The sequence below is a fragment of the Coregonus clupeaformis genome, chromosome 8, assembly GCF_020615455.1.
Source record: "Coregonus clupeaformis isolate EN_2021a chromosome 8, ASM2061545v1, whole genome shotgun sequence".
NCBI classification, from domain to species: domain Eukaryota; kingdom Metazoa; phylum Chordata; class Actinopteri; order Salmoniformes; family Salmonidae; genus Coregonus; species Coregonus clupeaformis.
Genome location: NC_059199.1, coordinates 37185173 through 37199256, shown reverse-complemented (window position 1 = coordinate 37199256; position 14084 = coordinate 37185173). Strand labels below are relative to the sequence as shown.

The window sequence follows — 14084 nt, the reverse complement described above, 5'->3', positions numbered from 1 at the left end:
GATTGGGTAGAAATCCTTTATAAGTGTTTTCTCAATGTCACCCTTCGTGGAATTGAGAAAAGTTATTGGAGTGCTTGTTAGTCCTTGGTTTTTGAGGTCACTGACTTTTACCTCTCTCTCTTTCTCTCCTCTTTGTAGGCTACCATACGTCAGTGTTTGGTGTGACCAGTGACTGTCTCCTGGAGGGTCTACCCAGTGTGAGGACCAGTGGCTGTATGGTGGAGGTCATTCCATCATTACCCCGTCTCCAGCTCAGCACCTCTCTACCACGGTGAGACACCCTCCGTCCTAACTCCTAACCCATACCCCCTGTCCACACAGTACACGTTAGAGCAGGTTCTTAATACTGCTTCTGAGGACTCAGAGTTGCATTATTTTGTTCCAGTCCAGCACTAACACACCTGATTCAACAGATCAATAAATTATCAAGTCATTGATATTTGAGCAAGTATAACATACAGTGGGGAGAACAAGTATTTGATACACTGCCGATTTTGCAGGTTTTCCTACTTACAAAGCATGTAGAGGTCTGTCATTTTTATCATAGGTACACTTCAACTGTGAGAGACGGAATCTAAAACAAAAATCCAGAAAATCACATTGTAAGATTTTTAAGTAATTAATTTGCATTTTATTGCATGACATAAGTATTTGATACATCAGAGAAGCAGAACTTAATATTTGGTACAGAAACCTTTGTTTGCAATTACAGAGATCATACGTTTCCTGTAGGTCTTGACCAGGTTTGCACACGCTGCAGCAGGGATTTTGGCCCACTCCTCCATACAGACCTTCTCCAGATCCTTCAGGTTTCGGGGCTGTCGCTGGGCAATACGGACTTTCAGCTCCCTCCAAAGATTTTCTATTGGGTTCACGTCTGGAGACTGGCTAGGCCACTCCAGGACCTTGAGATGCTTCTTACGGAGCCACTCCTTAGTTGCCCTGGCTGTGTGTTTCGGGTCGTTGTCATGCTGGAAGACCCAGCCACGACCCATCTTTAATGCTCTTACTGAGGGAAGGAGGTTGTTGGCCAAGATCTCGCGATACATGGCCCAATCCATCCTCCCCTCAATACGGTGCAGTCGTCCTGAGCCTTTGCATAAAAGCTTCCCCAAAGAATGATGTTTCCACCTCCATGCTTCACGGTTGGGATGGAGGTGGAAATCTCCATCCCATGGGGTTGTACTCATCCTTCTTCTTCCTCCCAACACGGCGAGTGGAGTTTAGACCAAAAAGCTCTATTTTTGTCTCATCAGACCACATGACCTTCTCCCATTCCTCCTCTGGATCATCCAGATGGTCATTGGCAAACTTCAGACGGGCCTGGACATGCGCTGGCTTGAGCAGGGGGACCTTGCGTGCGCTGCAGGATTTTAATCCATGACGGCGTAGTGTGTTACTAATGGTTTTCTTTGAGACTGTGGTCCCAGCTCTCTTCAGGTCATTGACCAGGTCCTGCCATGTAGTTCTGGGCTGATCCTCACCTTCCTCATGATCATTGATGCCCCACGAGGTGAGATCTTGAATGGAGCCCCAGACCGAGGGTGATTGACCGTCATCTTGAACTTCTTCCATTTTCTAATAATTGCGCCAACAGTTGTTGCCTTCTCACCAAGCTGCTTGCCTATTGTCCTGTAGCCCATCCCAGCCTTGTGCAGGTCTACAATTTTATCCCTGATGTCCTTACACAGCTCTCTGGTCTTGGCCACTGTGGAGAGGTTGGAGTCTGTTTGATTGAGTGTGTGGACAGGTGTCTTTTATACAGGTAACGAGTTCAAACAGGTGCAGTTAATACAGGTAATGAGTGGAGAACAGGAGGGCTTCTTAAAGAAAAACTAACAGGTCTGTGAGAGCCGGAATTCTTACTGGTTGGTAGGTGATCAAATACTTATGTCATGCAATAAAATGCAAATAATTACTTAAAAATCATACAATGTGATTTTCTGGATTTTTGTTTTAGATTCCGTCTCTCACAGTTGAAGTGTACCTATGATAAAAATTACAGACCTCTACATGCTTTGTAAGTAGGAAAACCTGCAAAATCGGCAGTGTATCAAATACTTGTTCTCCCCACTGTATGTCCCCATAACCTTTACCTTCAGAAGGCCCTCTTGTCCTGCCTCATTAAACTAAACTAAACCCACCAAGTCCTTTGTTCTTAAAAGCTTCTGTGTCATCAGATATGGCTAGAAGTCCTCTTATTAATGCCAGGTCACACACAGGGATGACTATAGCCTATAGGAACCGCAGTGACCTCTGACCTGGAGCTAGAAGCTAGCAGTTCTTCCTATTCTCCTTTTCATGTTCTGCTCCTCTTATTACCAGTCATCAACCCAATCACTGCTTGTTATTACCAATCACTTTAACAGTCTGAAATCTCACCTCAATTTTCATGGGTACAACCTTAAAATGACCCAAAATATTGCACTTGATGAGGCAGGCAACTAGGGAGCGGTAGGTACTCAGTATGCTTAGTCATAGCCACTTTAAAATTAGTGACAAGTAGTGGGGTTTCTGGACCAAAAACACAACAAGCTCTCAACTGCATCTTGATACTTTTAGTTAGTGATAATTCACAGCCCCAGTCCCTAGACAGTCCCTTGTCTTCACGGGCTCTTATCTGCAAGGCAGTCCGTTCAGTCATATATGGATTTCTTTCTTCATCCAGCTGCTTTTAAATTACCCACTGATACCTAGAGGAACAGCTATGGAACCTGCTGTGACCTCTGTAATTACTAAGAACTTAAGTCATTATTTATACCTTGATAATTACAGGTTCTGTATCTTATTAGTGAGAAAGAATGTTGGATAGATAGATATGCTTTCCCTTCAGCCTAGTCGCTTGCTGCTGGACAATAACAATACAATACAGACGTAATTCTGAGACTGACTGTTGTATTGATTCCAGTACACAACAGAGTCAGACAGCTTCAGTAATAGCACATGCACAAAGTGGACAATTGAAATCCAATGCTCTAGATTTTGGTTTTATTCAGTTTGAAGTAATAAGCTCAGCTGGTAGAGCACGGCGCTTGTAACGCCAAGGTAGTGGGTTCGATCCCCGGGACCACCCATACACAAAAAAATGTATGCACGCATGACTGTAAGTCGCTTTGGATAAAAGCGTCTGCTAAATGGCATATTATTATTATTATTATTATTATTATTATTATTATTATTATAATAACTAACATGGTAGGGACTAAATGGACCTCTTTGTTCAAATCACCACCCATCTTGTTCCTCTATGATCTGGCCACTCAGGTTACCTCAGAACGTCATTGTGCCTTGTTCAGAATAGGACCTGGCTGTGCTCGTCCCAGTAGTACTCTTTCTCTTTTGCTGTAATCTATTTTTCATCCTCTTTTTTTCCCTTGAATCTTTTTTTCTTTCTCTCCTGGTTCCCCTTCCCAATGGCCAGGGCCGTGAACATGTGCGTTTCTTTATTTGTGTGTGCGTGCTAGCACTCCCGCTCAAGATAGCGTCATGCAAGTGTGTATATTTGTGTGTGTAGATTTGCATGCAGTGCAGTGGCCAACATCAAGACAAAGATTCAAAGTCCCAGACCCCCTGTGGAGCAGTGTGTCTAGACACTATATGAATAACATTAAATAGGCTAGATAGAGAGAGATCAAGCTTGAGATCGAGCTCAATATCGATTAATTGATTGATCTGCTCCTTAGGTCGGCCCCCCCCCCCTCCAGTCCTCTGAGGAGAAGTCAATAAAACATGTCCTTACCCTTGTGTGTGTCTCCTTGACTCACCCCTCCCCCCACTAGCACTGACTTTGCTGATAGCTACTTTATTGAGAAAAATGTACTTACTATGACTGTGATATGTGTTTGTCCCACCTAGCTATCTTAAGATGAATGCTCTAACTGTAAGTCACTCTGGTAAATGTAAAATGTATCTCCAGGTCTGAAGACATGTCTTTAACCCATAACCTCCTGTGTGTATCTCCAGGTCTGAAGTAGTGCTGAGCGATTAGTGCTTTTTGAGGTCGGTTCGATTATTTAAAAAAGAATCACAGTTTTCGGTTTAGTTAAAACATTTAAAACATTAAATGCACTATGCATTATGTGGGTTGAATGCTGTAACAACACAGAATAAAACAATGAATAAAAACCCATGATGGTAGTGACTTGCCATGACTGATTATCATTTATTAACCATCATTTATTCACATTACTTTACTTTAATAAAACATTTCAGTTGTTGTGTATATTATATTTGTTTTATTTGATTACTTTATTATTTCATTCTAAGTCATCATCTCATCTCTATAGAGCTGCTGCCTATGCTGTCTGACAAAATCACTATTTTAGTAGTTCTTCAAAATAAATGAGGCATACTTTTATGACTGCTGAATACAAACTACATCACACAGTTCGGGCTTGATCTGATATATCTCCAGAGAAACTGTGCATTGAGCTCACAAAAAACCCCAAAACGAAATGGAATTCAAATAATTGAACCGATGTCGTTCAATTAGTTGTTTAAAAAACGAAAAATAACCAACATTTTGGTTAATCGCTCAGCGCTGTCTGAAGACGTCTTAACCCTTACCCTCCTGTATCCCCCTCCAGGTCGGCCCACGCCCTCCAGCCCTCTAAAGAGGAGTTGTCCAGCAGTGTGTCTGTCCAGCTCTTTAACGGAGAGACCCAGCAGCTGACCATCACTCTGGAGAACATCGGCTCTGAAGACTTGGAGACACTGGAGGTCACCTCCAAGACCTGCAATACTAAAGGTCAGGGGTCAGACAAAACACACACACACACTCATGCTGCTTTTAAACCAGTGTTTCCTTTCATGTACTCGCCCTCCATCTGTCTGTCTCTCTCTTGCTCACACTGTCTCTTTCTGTCTCTCACTCTCTGTCTGTCTGTCTGTCTGTCTGTCTGTCTGTCTGTCTGTCTGTCTGTCTCTCTCTCTGTCTCTCTCTCTCTCTCTCTCTCTCTCTCTCTGTCTCTCTCTCACTGTCTCTCTCTCACTGTCTCTCTCACACTGTCCCTCCCTATCTCTCTTTCTCTTTCTCTCTCTCTCCCCCTCTCTCATTGTCTCTCTCTATCTCTCCCTCTCTCTCCCCTGGTGACTCCTCCTGTCCTCTCGGCAGCGTTGGAGATCACTGGTCATTGTCTTTTGGTTTCTCAGCTTTCATGCTCTCATGCCTTTTCTCTTTGTGTTACATCAATTTGTTCAATACCTGCTGGCATCCCCCAAGCTCTGCAGCTTCTCTGTCTCACTCTCTCTCTGTACCTCACTCTCTCTGTACCTCTCTCTGTGTCTACCTCTCTCTATCTCTCTTTCTCTGTACCTCTCTCTCTCTGTACCTCTCTCTCTCTTTCTCTGTACCTCTCTCTCTCTGTACCTCTCTCTCTCTGTACCTCTCTCTCTCTTTCTCTGTACCTCTCTCTCTCTCTCTCTGTACCTCTCTCTCTCTCTCTCTGTACCTCTCTCTCTCTCTCTGTACCTCTCTCTCGCTCTGTACCTCTCTCGCTCTGTCTCTCGCTCTCTGTACCTCTCGCTCTCTCTCTCTCTCTCTCTCTCTCTCGCTGTCTCTCTCTCTCTCTCTCGCTGTCTCTCTCTCTCTCTCTCGCTGTCTCTCTCTGTACCTCTCTCTCAAAGCTAAAGCAAGTGAAATAGATAATAAAATAGAGTGAAATAAACAAAAAAATGAACAGTAAACATTACTCACAAAAGTTCCAAAAGAATGAAGACATTTGAAATGTCATAGTATGTCTATATACAGTGTTTTAACGATGTGCAAATAGTTAAAGTACTAAAGGGAAAATAAATAAACATAAATATGGCTTGTATTTACAGTGGTGTTTGTTCTTCACTGGTTGCCCTTTTCTTGTGGCAACAGGTCACAAATCCTGCTGCTGTGATTGCACACTGTGATATTTCACCTAATAGATGTGGGAGTTGAACAAAATGTGATTTGTTTTCAAATTCTTTGTGGGTCTGTGTAATCTGAGGGAAGTATGTGTCTCTGATATGGTCATACATTTGGCAGGAGGTTAGGAAGTGCAGCTCAGTTTCCACCTCATTTTGTGGTCAGTGTGCACATTGTCTGTATTCTCTTGAGAGCCAGGTCTGCCTACGGCGGCCTTTCTCAATAGCAAGGCTATGCTCACTGAGTCTGTACATAGTCAAAAATTTCCTTAATTTTGGGTCAGTCACAGTTGTCAGCTATTCTGCCACTGTGTACTTTCTCTCTTTCTCTCTCGCTCTCTCTATGTACCTCTCTTTCTCTCTCTGTCTCTCTCTCTGTACCGTTCTTGCTCTGTATCTCTCTCTTTCTCTCACTCCCTCTCTCCCATGTATCCAGCTGACATCTGCAATATGTTCTGACAAAACGTTGTACATCAACAGTTGTCACGTAGTTTGCCGTTGTCACTGAGGATCCGTCTTACCACTCAAAAGTAAAGCTTGTAGTTAAAACTGTAGTCTACCTGTGGTGCGTGGTTTGAATTGAAATGACCCACCTGCTCTGTCAGAGCTGTGGTTTACCAGAGGGGTTGTAGAGGGCTGCAATTCGACACGCACACACACCATTCCTTTTGAAGTTGCCTAGGAAACTGATGTGATGAGCGGAATGGCTGTGGTAGAAGTGGGAATGTGGAGTGGCTTGCCAGTACTGTGCAGATGTGGAGCCTCACCAGCCTACACACACACTCATGTCCTTATTTCAACTGCCGCAATTACCTGGTTGTACCACTGACTGCATGATTATACTACCTCCTGTGTTTTTAATTCTTATATCATGGATACACTAGTTTAAATAGGGATGTAGGAAACAATCTGTCTTCTTATAGGGAGAGAGTCCTCTGCTATTGTTTGAGTTTGATTTTAACAATACAGTACAGTCCTCACATTTTACATTACATTTACGTCATTTAGCGACTTACAAATTGGTGCATTCACCTTATAGCCAGTGGGATAACCACTTTACAATGTTGTTGTTTTTTGGGGGGGTGGGGTGGGGTAAGGAGGGGGTAGAATGATTACTTTATCCTATCCCAGGTATTCCTTAAAGAGGTGGGGTTTCAAATGTCTCCGGAAGGTGGTGAGTGACTCCGCTGTCCTGGCGTCGTGAGGGAGCTTGTTCCACCATTGGGGTGCCAGAGCAGCGAACAGTTTTGACTGGGCTGAGCGGGAACTGTGCTTCCGCAGAGGTAGGGGAGCCAGCAGGCCAGAGGTGGATGAACGCAATGCCCTCGTTTGGGTGTAGGGACTGATCAGAGCCTGAAGGTACGGAGGTGCCGTTCCGCTCACAGCTCCGTAGGCAAGCACCATGGTCTTGTAGCAGATGCGAGCTTCAACTGGAAGCCAGTGAAGTGTGCGGAGGAGCGGGGTGACGTGAGAGAACTTGGGAAGGTTGAACACCAGACGGGCTGCGGCATTCTGGATGAGTTGTAGGGGGTTTAATGGCACAGGCAGGGAGCCCAGCCAACAGCGAGTTGCAGTAATCCAGACGGGAGATGACAAGTGCCTGGATTAGGACCTGTGCCGCTTCCTGTGTAAGGCAGGGTCGTACTCTCCGAATGTTGTAGAGCATGAACCTACAGGATCGGGTCACCGCCTTGATGTTAGCGGAGAACGACAGGGTGTTGTCCAGGGTCACGCCAAGGCTCTTCGCACTCTGGGAGGAGGACACAATGGAGTTGTCAACCGTGATGGCGAGATCATGGAACGGGCAGTCGTTCCCCCGGGAGGAAGAGCAGCTCCGTCTTGCCAAGGTTCAGCTTGAGGTGGTGATCCGTCATCCACACTGATATGTCTGCCAGACATGCAGAGATGCGATTCGCCACCTGGTTATCAGAAGGGGGAAAGGAGAAGATTAGTTGTGTGTCGTCTGCGTAGCAATGATAGGAGAGACCATGTGAGGATATGACAGAGCCAAGTGACTTGGTGTATAGCGAGAATAGGAGAGGGCCTAGAACTGAGCCCTGGGGGACACCAGTGTTGAGAGCACGTGGTGCGGAGACAGCTTCTCGCCACGCCACTTGGTAGGAGCGACCGGTCAGGTAGGACGCAATCCAAGAGTGAGCCGCGCCGGAGATGCCCAGCTCGGAGAGGGTGGAGAGGAGGATCTGATGGTTCACAGTATCAAAGGCAGCAGACAGGTCTAGAAGGACAAGAGCAGAGGAGAGAGAGTTAGCTTTAGCAGTGCGGAGAGCCTTCGTGACACAGAGAAGAGCAGCTTTCAGTTGAAGTCCTGGCTGTGAACTTATCTTGAACTTATTAAGGTGTTTCATTGTCTTTATGAATCACATAGAAAGAATCCCTTCTCTCAAACAAAATCGGAAAGAGTATTCAGTACACAACTCAGCATGATGTAGGCTCCAGTCTTATACAAGTAGTGTTGATGTATTGGTTTCAAAGGGATCCCACCAGTTATCTTCTCAATGTAATAACAGATTCTTAAAAGGCAATTTGTTAGAAGGCAACATTCTGCGACGTTTCACGCCTTAGTTGAGGAGGCTAAAAGCGTAATCACTGTTGTCCAGAACTGCTAGCTACACATCAACGTTAGAAAGAATGTTTTACACTTTCTTTGTCAGCTTTGGTGAAAAGCCAAAAGGCTTTTAAAGGGATGATTTATTGTGTTTTCTCTCTGGAAGCAGAAGCTCTCTGGATATGATGAAATGACAGAGGCTGTGTCCCAAATGGCACCCTATTCCCTATATAGTGCACTACTGTTGACCAGTATATAGTGAATAGGGTGCCATGTCAGACACAGCCCAAAATTGGAGTACTGTAAGTGGAGAAAAGGAGCATCATCTCATTTTCTTATTACTTCTAGTCATTAAGAAGCTATGTGGTTTATTTCCATAGAGGGGTTTAGTTTGGCACAGATCCTGGAACAGGTTTCCTTTGCAAGTTTGGCCAGATATCATGCATACAGCAGGAACAGAGTTCATCTGATTTAGATGAGATTCCTTAACTTCGGTCCGGGTGGATTGGATTGTTTTATGTCTTGGAGATGTTGGGATGAGCAGTCCCACTTGACATGACATTTGATATTGAATGATTTCTAAAGCATATGTAGGCATTCTAAAAGGTCCTTAAGAGGCCATACAGTGCCTTCAGAAAGTATTCACACCCCTTGACTTTTTCCACATTTTGTTGTGTTACAAGGTGGGATTAAAATGGATTTGATTGTTGTTTTTTGTCAACGATCTACACAAAATTCAAACAACCCTCTGAGTCAACACTTTAGAATCACCTTTGGTAGAGATTACAGTTGTTAGTCTTTCTGGTTAAGTCTGTTAAGAGCTTTGCACAGCTGGATTGTACAATTATTATATTTTTTAGCTCTTTCAAGTTGGTTGTTGAAAATTGCTGGACAGCCATTTTCAAGTTTTGACATAGATAACCAAGTAGATTTAAGTCAAAACTGTTACTCGGCCACTCAGCAACATTCACTGTCTTCTTGGTAAGCAACTGTAGTGTAGATTCGGCCTTGTGTTTTAGGTTATTGTCCTGCTGAAAGGTGAATTCATCTCCCAGTGTCTGGTGAAAAGCAGGCTGAACCAGGTTTTCCTCTAGGATTGTGCCTGTGCTCAACTCCATTCCGTAAAATTTTTTATCCTGAAAAACTCCCCAGTCCTTATTGATTACAAGCATACCCATAACACGATGCTGCCACGACTATGCTTGAAAATATGAAGAGAGGTACTCAGTAATGTGTTGTATTGGATTTGCCCCAAACATAACACTTTGTATACAGGACAAAAAGTTAATTGCTTCACTACATTTTTTTGCAGTTTTTCTTTAGTGCCTTGTGTGTAAGCCAGTGACAAAATAATCTCAATTTAATCAATTTTAAATTCAGGCTGGAACACAACAAAATTTGGAAAAAGTCAAGGGGTGTGAATAATTTCTGAAGGCACTGTAGATTCTACTAGATTATATTATTGCATTTATGAGATTCTATTCTATTAGTTTGGTGCTGTTATGAAATGTATTCCATTATGGTCTAGTGTTGAGCGTTTGAGCTACTGATGTGGTAAAGGTGCTTGCGGCTGAGCATCAGCACTATAAATATCTGTTAAAATACACTCAATCGGTTGACATTGCTAATGGAAAGGAAATGCAGGCAAGTCTAGAGTAATTATTTGAATGGATTGAGACAGAAACTGTAGTATAAGGCTGCACATTTTCTCCTCCCACACATCGATTCATTTACACATTTTCTCTTGACAATTTGTCTGTATTCCTACATTTTGTGTTGTGATTTACACATATATAGTTAACATATTTCTTTGGTTCTGTAAATGGAGTCAAGTAAAAGGAGAGAGTGCTGCTCGTGCCTATAAAACAGCCAGTCAGAAATCCAGTAAGGAATGCGCCTATTCACACAATTCACCTGAACAAGGGTGCAGACCCTGATTTAAAAAATGACATCTCTGTCTCTGTCTGGTTCATTTGGGGTCATATTATTAGCAACACGTATGCGCCGCCCACCTGAGGATCTGTCTTTTTCAGCCATCTATTTCCTGTGTTTGAGGGGTGCAAAATCTTCACTTAAATCTCGATTGATTGCTTTCATTTTACTTTTGCGACTCTTTCATATTCTTGCTTGTGCTTGTCGTTTTGTCCTGTTAACGTTACGACTGTGGAAATGTTTGTAATGACCTGTCAAACACACCCCGGTAATGGCTGAAATGGGCTCAATGGAATGAATACATTGTCTTACCGTTGAATCTACAGTGCATTCGCAAAGTATTCAGAACCCTTGACTTGTTGCACAAATTTGTTAAGTTACAGCCTTATTCTAAAATGGATTAAATAAATTAAAATCCTCATCAATCTACAGACAATACTCCATAATGACAAAAATAATCAATTTTAGAATAAGGCTGTAATGTAATAAAATGTGGAAAAACTCAAGGGGTCTGAATACTTTCCAAATGCAGTGTATAAGAACGCTAAAGCTTCGTCTAGGATTTAACACACCATCTCAACACTTACAACACAAGAAAGAGAAGAAAGATCATTTTAATTTGGTAGGTGTTAATTTTTTGTGGAATCATTTAATACAGTTGAAACGTTTTACAAATTAGATGCACTAAAATGAAAGCAACTTGTGAAAATGAATGTAGTAGGCCACACCAGAACGGGACCGCCGAGTGCTGAAGCGTGTATCGCGTAAAAATCGTCTGTCCATGGTTGCAACACTCACTATCGAGTTCCAAACTGCCTCTGGAAGCAACGTCACCAAATTAACTGTTCGACGGGAGCTTCATGAAATGGGTTTCCATGGCCGAGCAGCTGCAGTCAAGCCTAAGATCACCATGCGCAATCAATGCCCAGCGTCGGCTGGAGTGGTGTTATGCTCGCCACCATTGGACTCTAGGGCAGTGGAAACGCGTTCTCTGGAGTGATGAATCACGCTTCACCATCTGGCAGTCCGACAGACAAATCTGGGTTTGGCAGATCCAGGAGAACGCTACCTGCTTGAATGCGTAGTGCCAACTGTAAAGTTTGGTGGAGGAGGAATAATGGTCTGGGGCTGTTTTTCATGGTTCGGGCTAGGCTGCTTAGTTCCAGTGAAGGGAAATCTTAATGCTACAGCATACAATGACATTCTAGACAATTCTGTGCTTCCAACATTTTGGCAACAGTTTGGGGAAGGCACTCCTGTTTCTGCATGACAATGCCCCCTCTGCACAAAGCAAGGTCCATACAGAAATGGTTTGTCGAGATTGATGTGGAATATCTTGACTGGCCTGCGTAGAGCCCTGACCTCAACACCATCGAGCACCTTTGGGATGAATTGGAATGCCAACTGCGAGCTAGGCCTAATCGCGCAACATCAGTGCATGACCTCACTAATGCTCTTGTGGCTGAATGGCAGCAAGTCCCTGCAGCAATGTTCCAACATCCAATGGAAAGCCTTCCCAGAAGAGTAGCAGCAAAGGGGGACCAATTCCATATTAATGCCCATGATTTTGGAATGAGATGTTCAATGAGCATATAGTGTATGAGTGCATGCTAGAAATAAAAAGGTGGAATTTGACAATAAATTGAATACCTGAATTCCCACCAAAATCCCTGAACTATTATGTGCTCTAATTAAGTCAATATCTGATAGGTTAGAACAATTCAAAAAGTTTGGAGTATATTCATCCATTGTCCGACTGTTGCATTTATTATAATTGTTTTTGACCATTTCGATGACCGTTGCTACTAGTATAGATCACAGAGATTCACAGAGGAGAAATACGCTTTGTTAAGACACGACTAAGTGATAGAAGAAAATGAAATGCTCCTCCTGTCTTCCACTTACCCATTCTCTGGCTGCGTCAGAGACACAGATCCACATCTTTAGAAGGAGTTACTAATGACTGTCCCTCCTCTAGTCCATTGCCAGGCAGCGACACAGAGAGGATCAGGCGGCGTCTGATCCTGTACTACACCGTCTGGTTCATTATATAGAGGAAAGTACCAAAACCAATTAAGCTGAGGTCTGAGGTTGATTTAGGAAACCTTTGGAGGTGTTTAATGACACATCAGGCTGGTTGTAACGGCAGATAACTAACTTTTATCTGTCTAATTTGTGTTAGCTGTGTTCCTGGAGGCTGCTTGGTTGGAGGTGGTCAATGCCCTTTCTGCGTGTATTTTCACCTGTTCAGTCTATTGCAGTGGTTTCGTTGAGCACTACTAGTAGTAACAGTGTTGTGTTAGCCTGGGAGTGGCTGCTGCCTATGTCTTCATTCTGCTTCATGTACGTTATACACGGTTCTCAACATGTTCCTTTCTTCGTTACTTCTTAGCTGGATCTGTTAAAACGCCTTTGAAATGCTAAAGAATACACACACACACACACACTCTCCTGGACAAGCTAAACACATTCTTCACCCGCTTCGAGGAAAACAACATTGAGACGCCGTCGTGGGCCCACGACCCTCACAAGGACTGTGTGGTCTCAGTCTCAGTGGCCAACGTGATTAAGTCAATTAAACGTGTTAACCCTGGCAAGGCTGCCGGCCCAGAAGGCATCCCAAACCACGTCCTCAGAGCATGTGCAGACCAGCTGGCTGGAGTGATTATGGACATATTCAATCTCTCCATATCCCAGTCTGCTGTCCCCACTTACTTCAAGATGGCCACCATTGTTCCTGTAACCAAGAAAACGAAGGGAACTGAACAAAATGACTATCGCCCCATAGCACTCACTTCTGTCATCATGAAGTGCTTTGAGAGGCTATTTAAGGACCATATCACTCCACCTTACCCGACACCCTAGACCAGGGATCATCAACTAAATCCAGCCGCTGGCCAATTTTTTTTTCTTGAGCAGATGGTCGAATTGCAAATTGACTGCAAAAGCCCAAACAGATATAATCTTTGACTAAAACTTCATCATTTCTAACCTTGCTTACGTTATGCGTGGGAATACTTGGGAAAGTATATTTCTTACATTAAAATCACTTGGAGCTGATTTCCTGGTGTTTTTACAGTCTTTTATGTCCAACAAGGAACACAACCCCCCCCCCGAACCCCTCCCTATGCAACTGGGTACTGGACCCCAAGTGGTGAAGGGAGGCAATAACACCTCCACCACGCTAATCCTCAACATGGGGGCGCCACATGGGTCCGTGCTCAGCCCCCTCCTGTTCACCCATGACTACTGCGTGGCCACGCATGTCTCCAACTCAATCATCAAGTTTGCTGACGACGCAACAGTGGTAGGCCTGATTACCAACCATGATGAGACAACCTACAGGGAGGAGGTGAGAGCCCTGGCTGAGTGGTGCCAGGAAAATAACCTCCCTCAATGTCAACAAAATGAAGGAGCTAATCCTGGACTACAAGAGACAGCAAAGAGAGCACACCCCAATCCACATCGACCGGGCTGTAGTGGAGAGGGTCAAAAGCTTCAAGTTCCACGGCGTGCACATCACTGACAACCTGAAATGGTCCCTTCACACAGGCAGCGTGGTGAAGAAGGCACAACAGCGTCTCTTCAACCTCAGGAGGCTGAAGAAATTCATCTTGGCCCTCACGAAATTCTACAGACACACCATGGAGAGCATCCTATCAGGCTGTATCACTGCCTGGTACGGCAATTG

At 44.0% G+C, this 14084-nt stretch overlaps 1 protein-coding gene across 4 annotated transcripts in view; it reads left to right on the top strand.

The window, feature by feature from the left end:
* The window catches only part of LOC121571948 (trafficking protein particle complex subunit 9), a 322870-nt gene that overhangs the window by 81687 nt on the left and 227099 nt on the right, over positions 1–14084 (top strand). For all 4 annotated transcript variants that reach the window (XM_041883749.2, XM_041883745.2, XM_041883747.2 and 1 more), the window contains 2 exons: positions 139–271; positions 4587–4747. In XM_041883749.2, coding sequence (XP_041739683.1) covers positions 139–271; positions 4587–4747 — 294 coding nt within the window. The remainder of the gene's footprint in view (positions 1–138; positions 272–4586; positions 4748–14084) is intronic.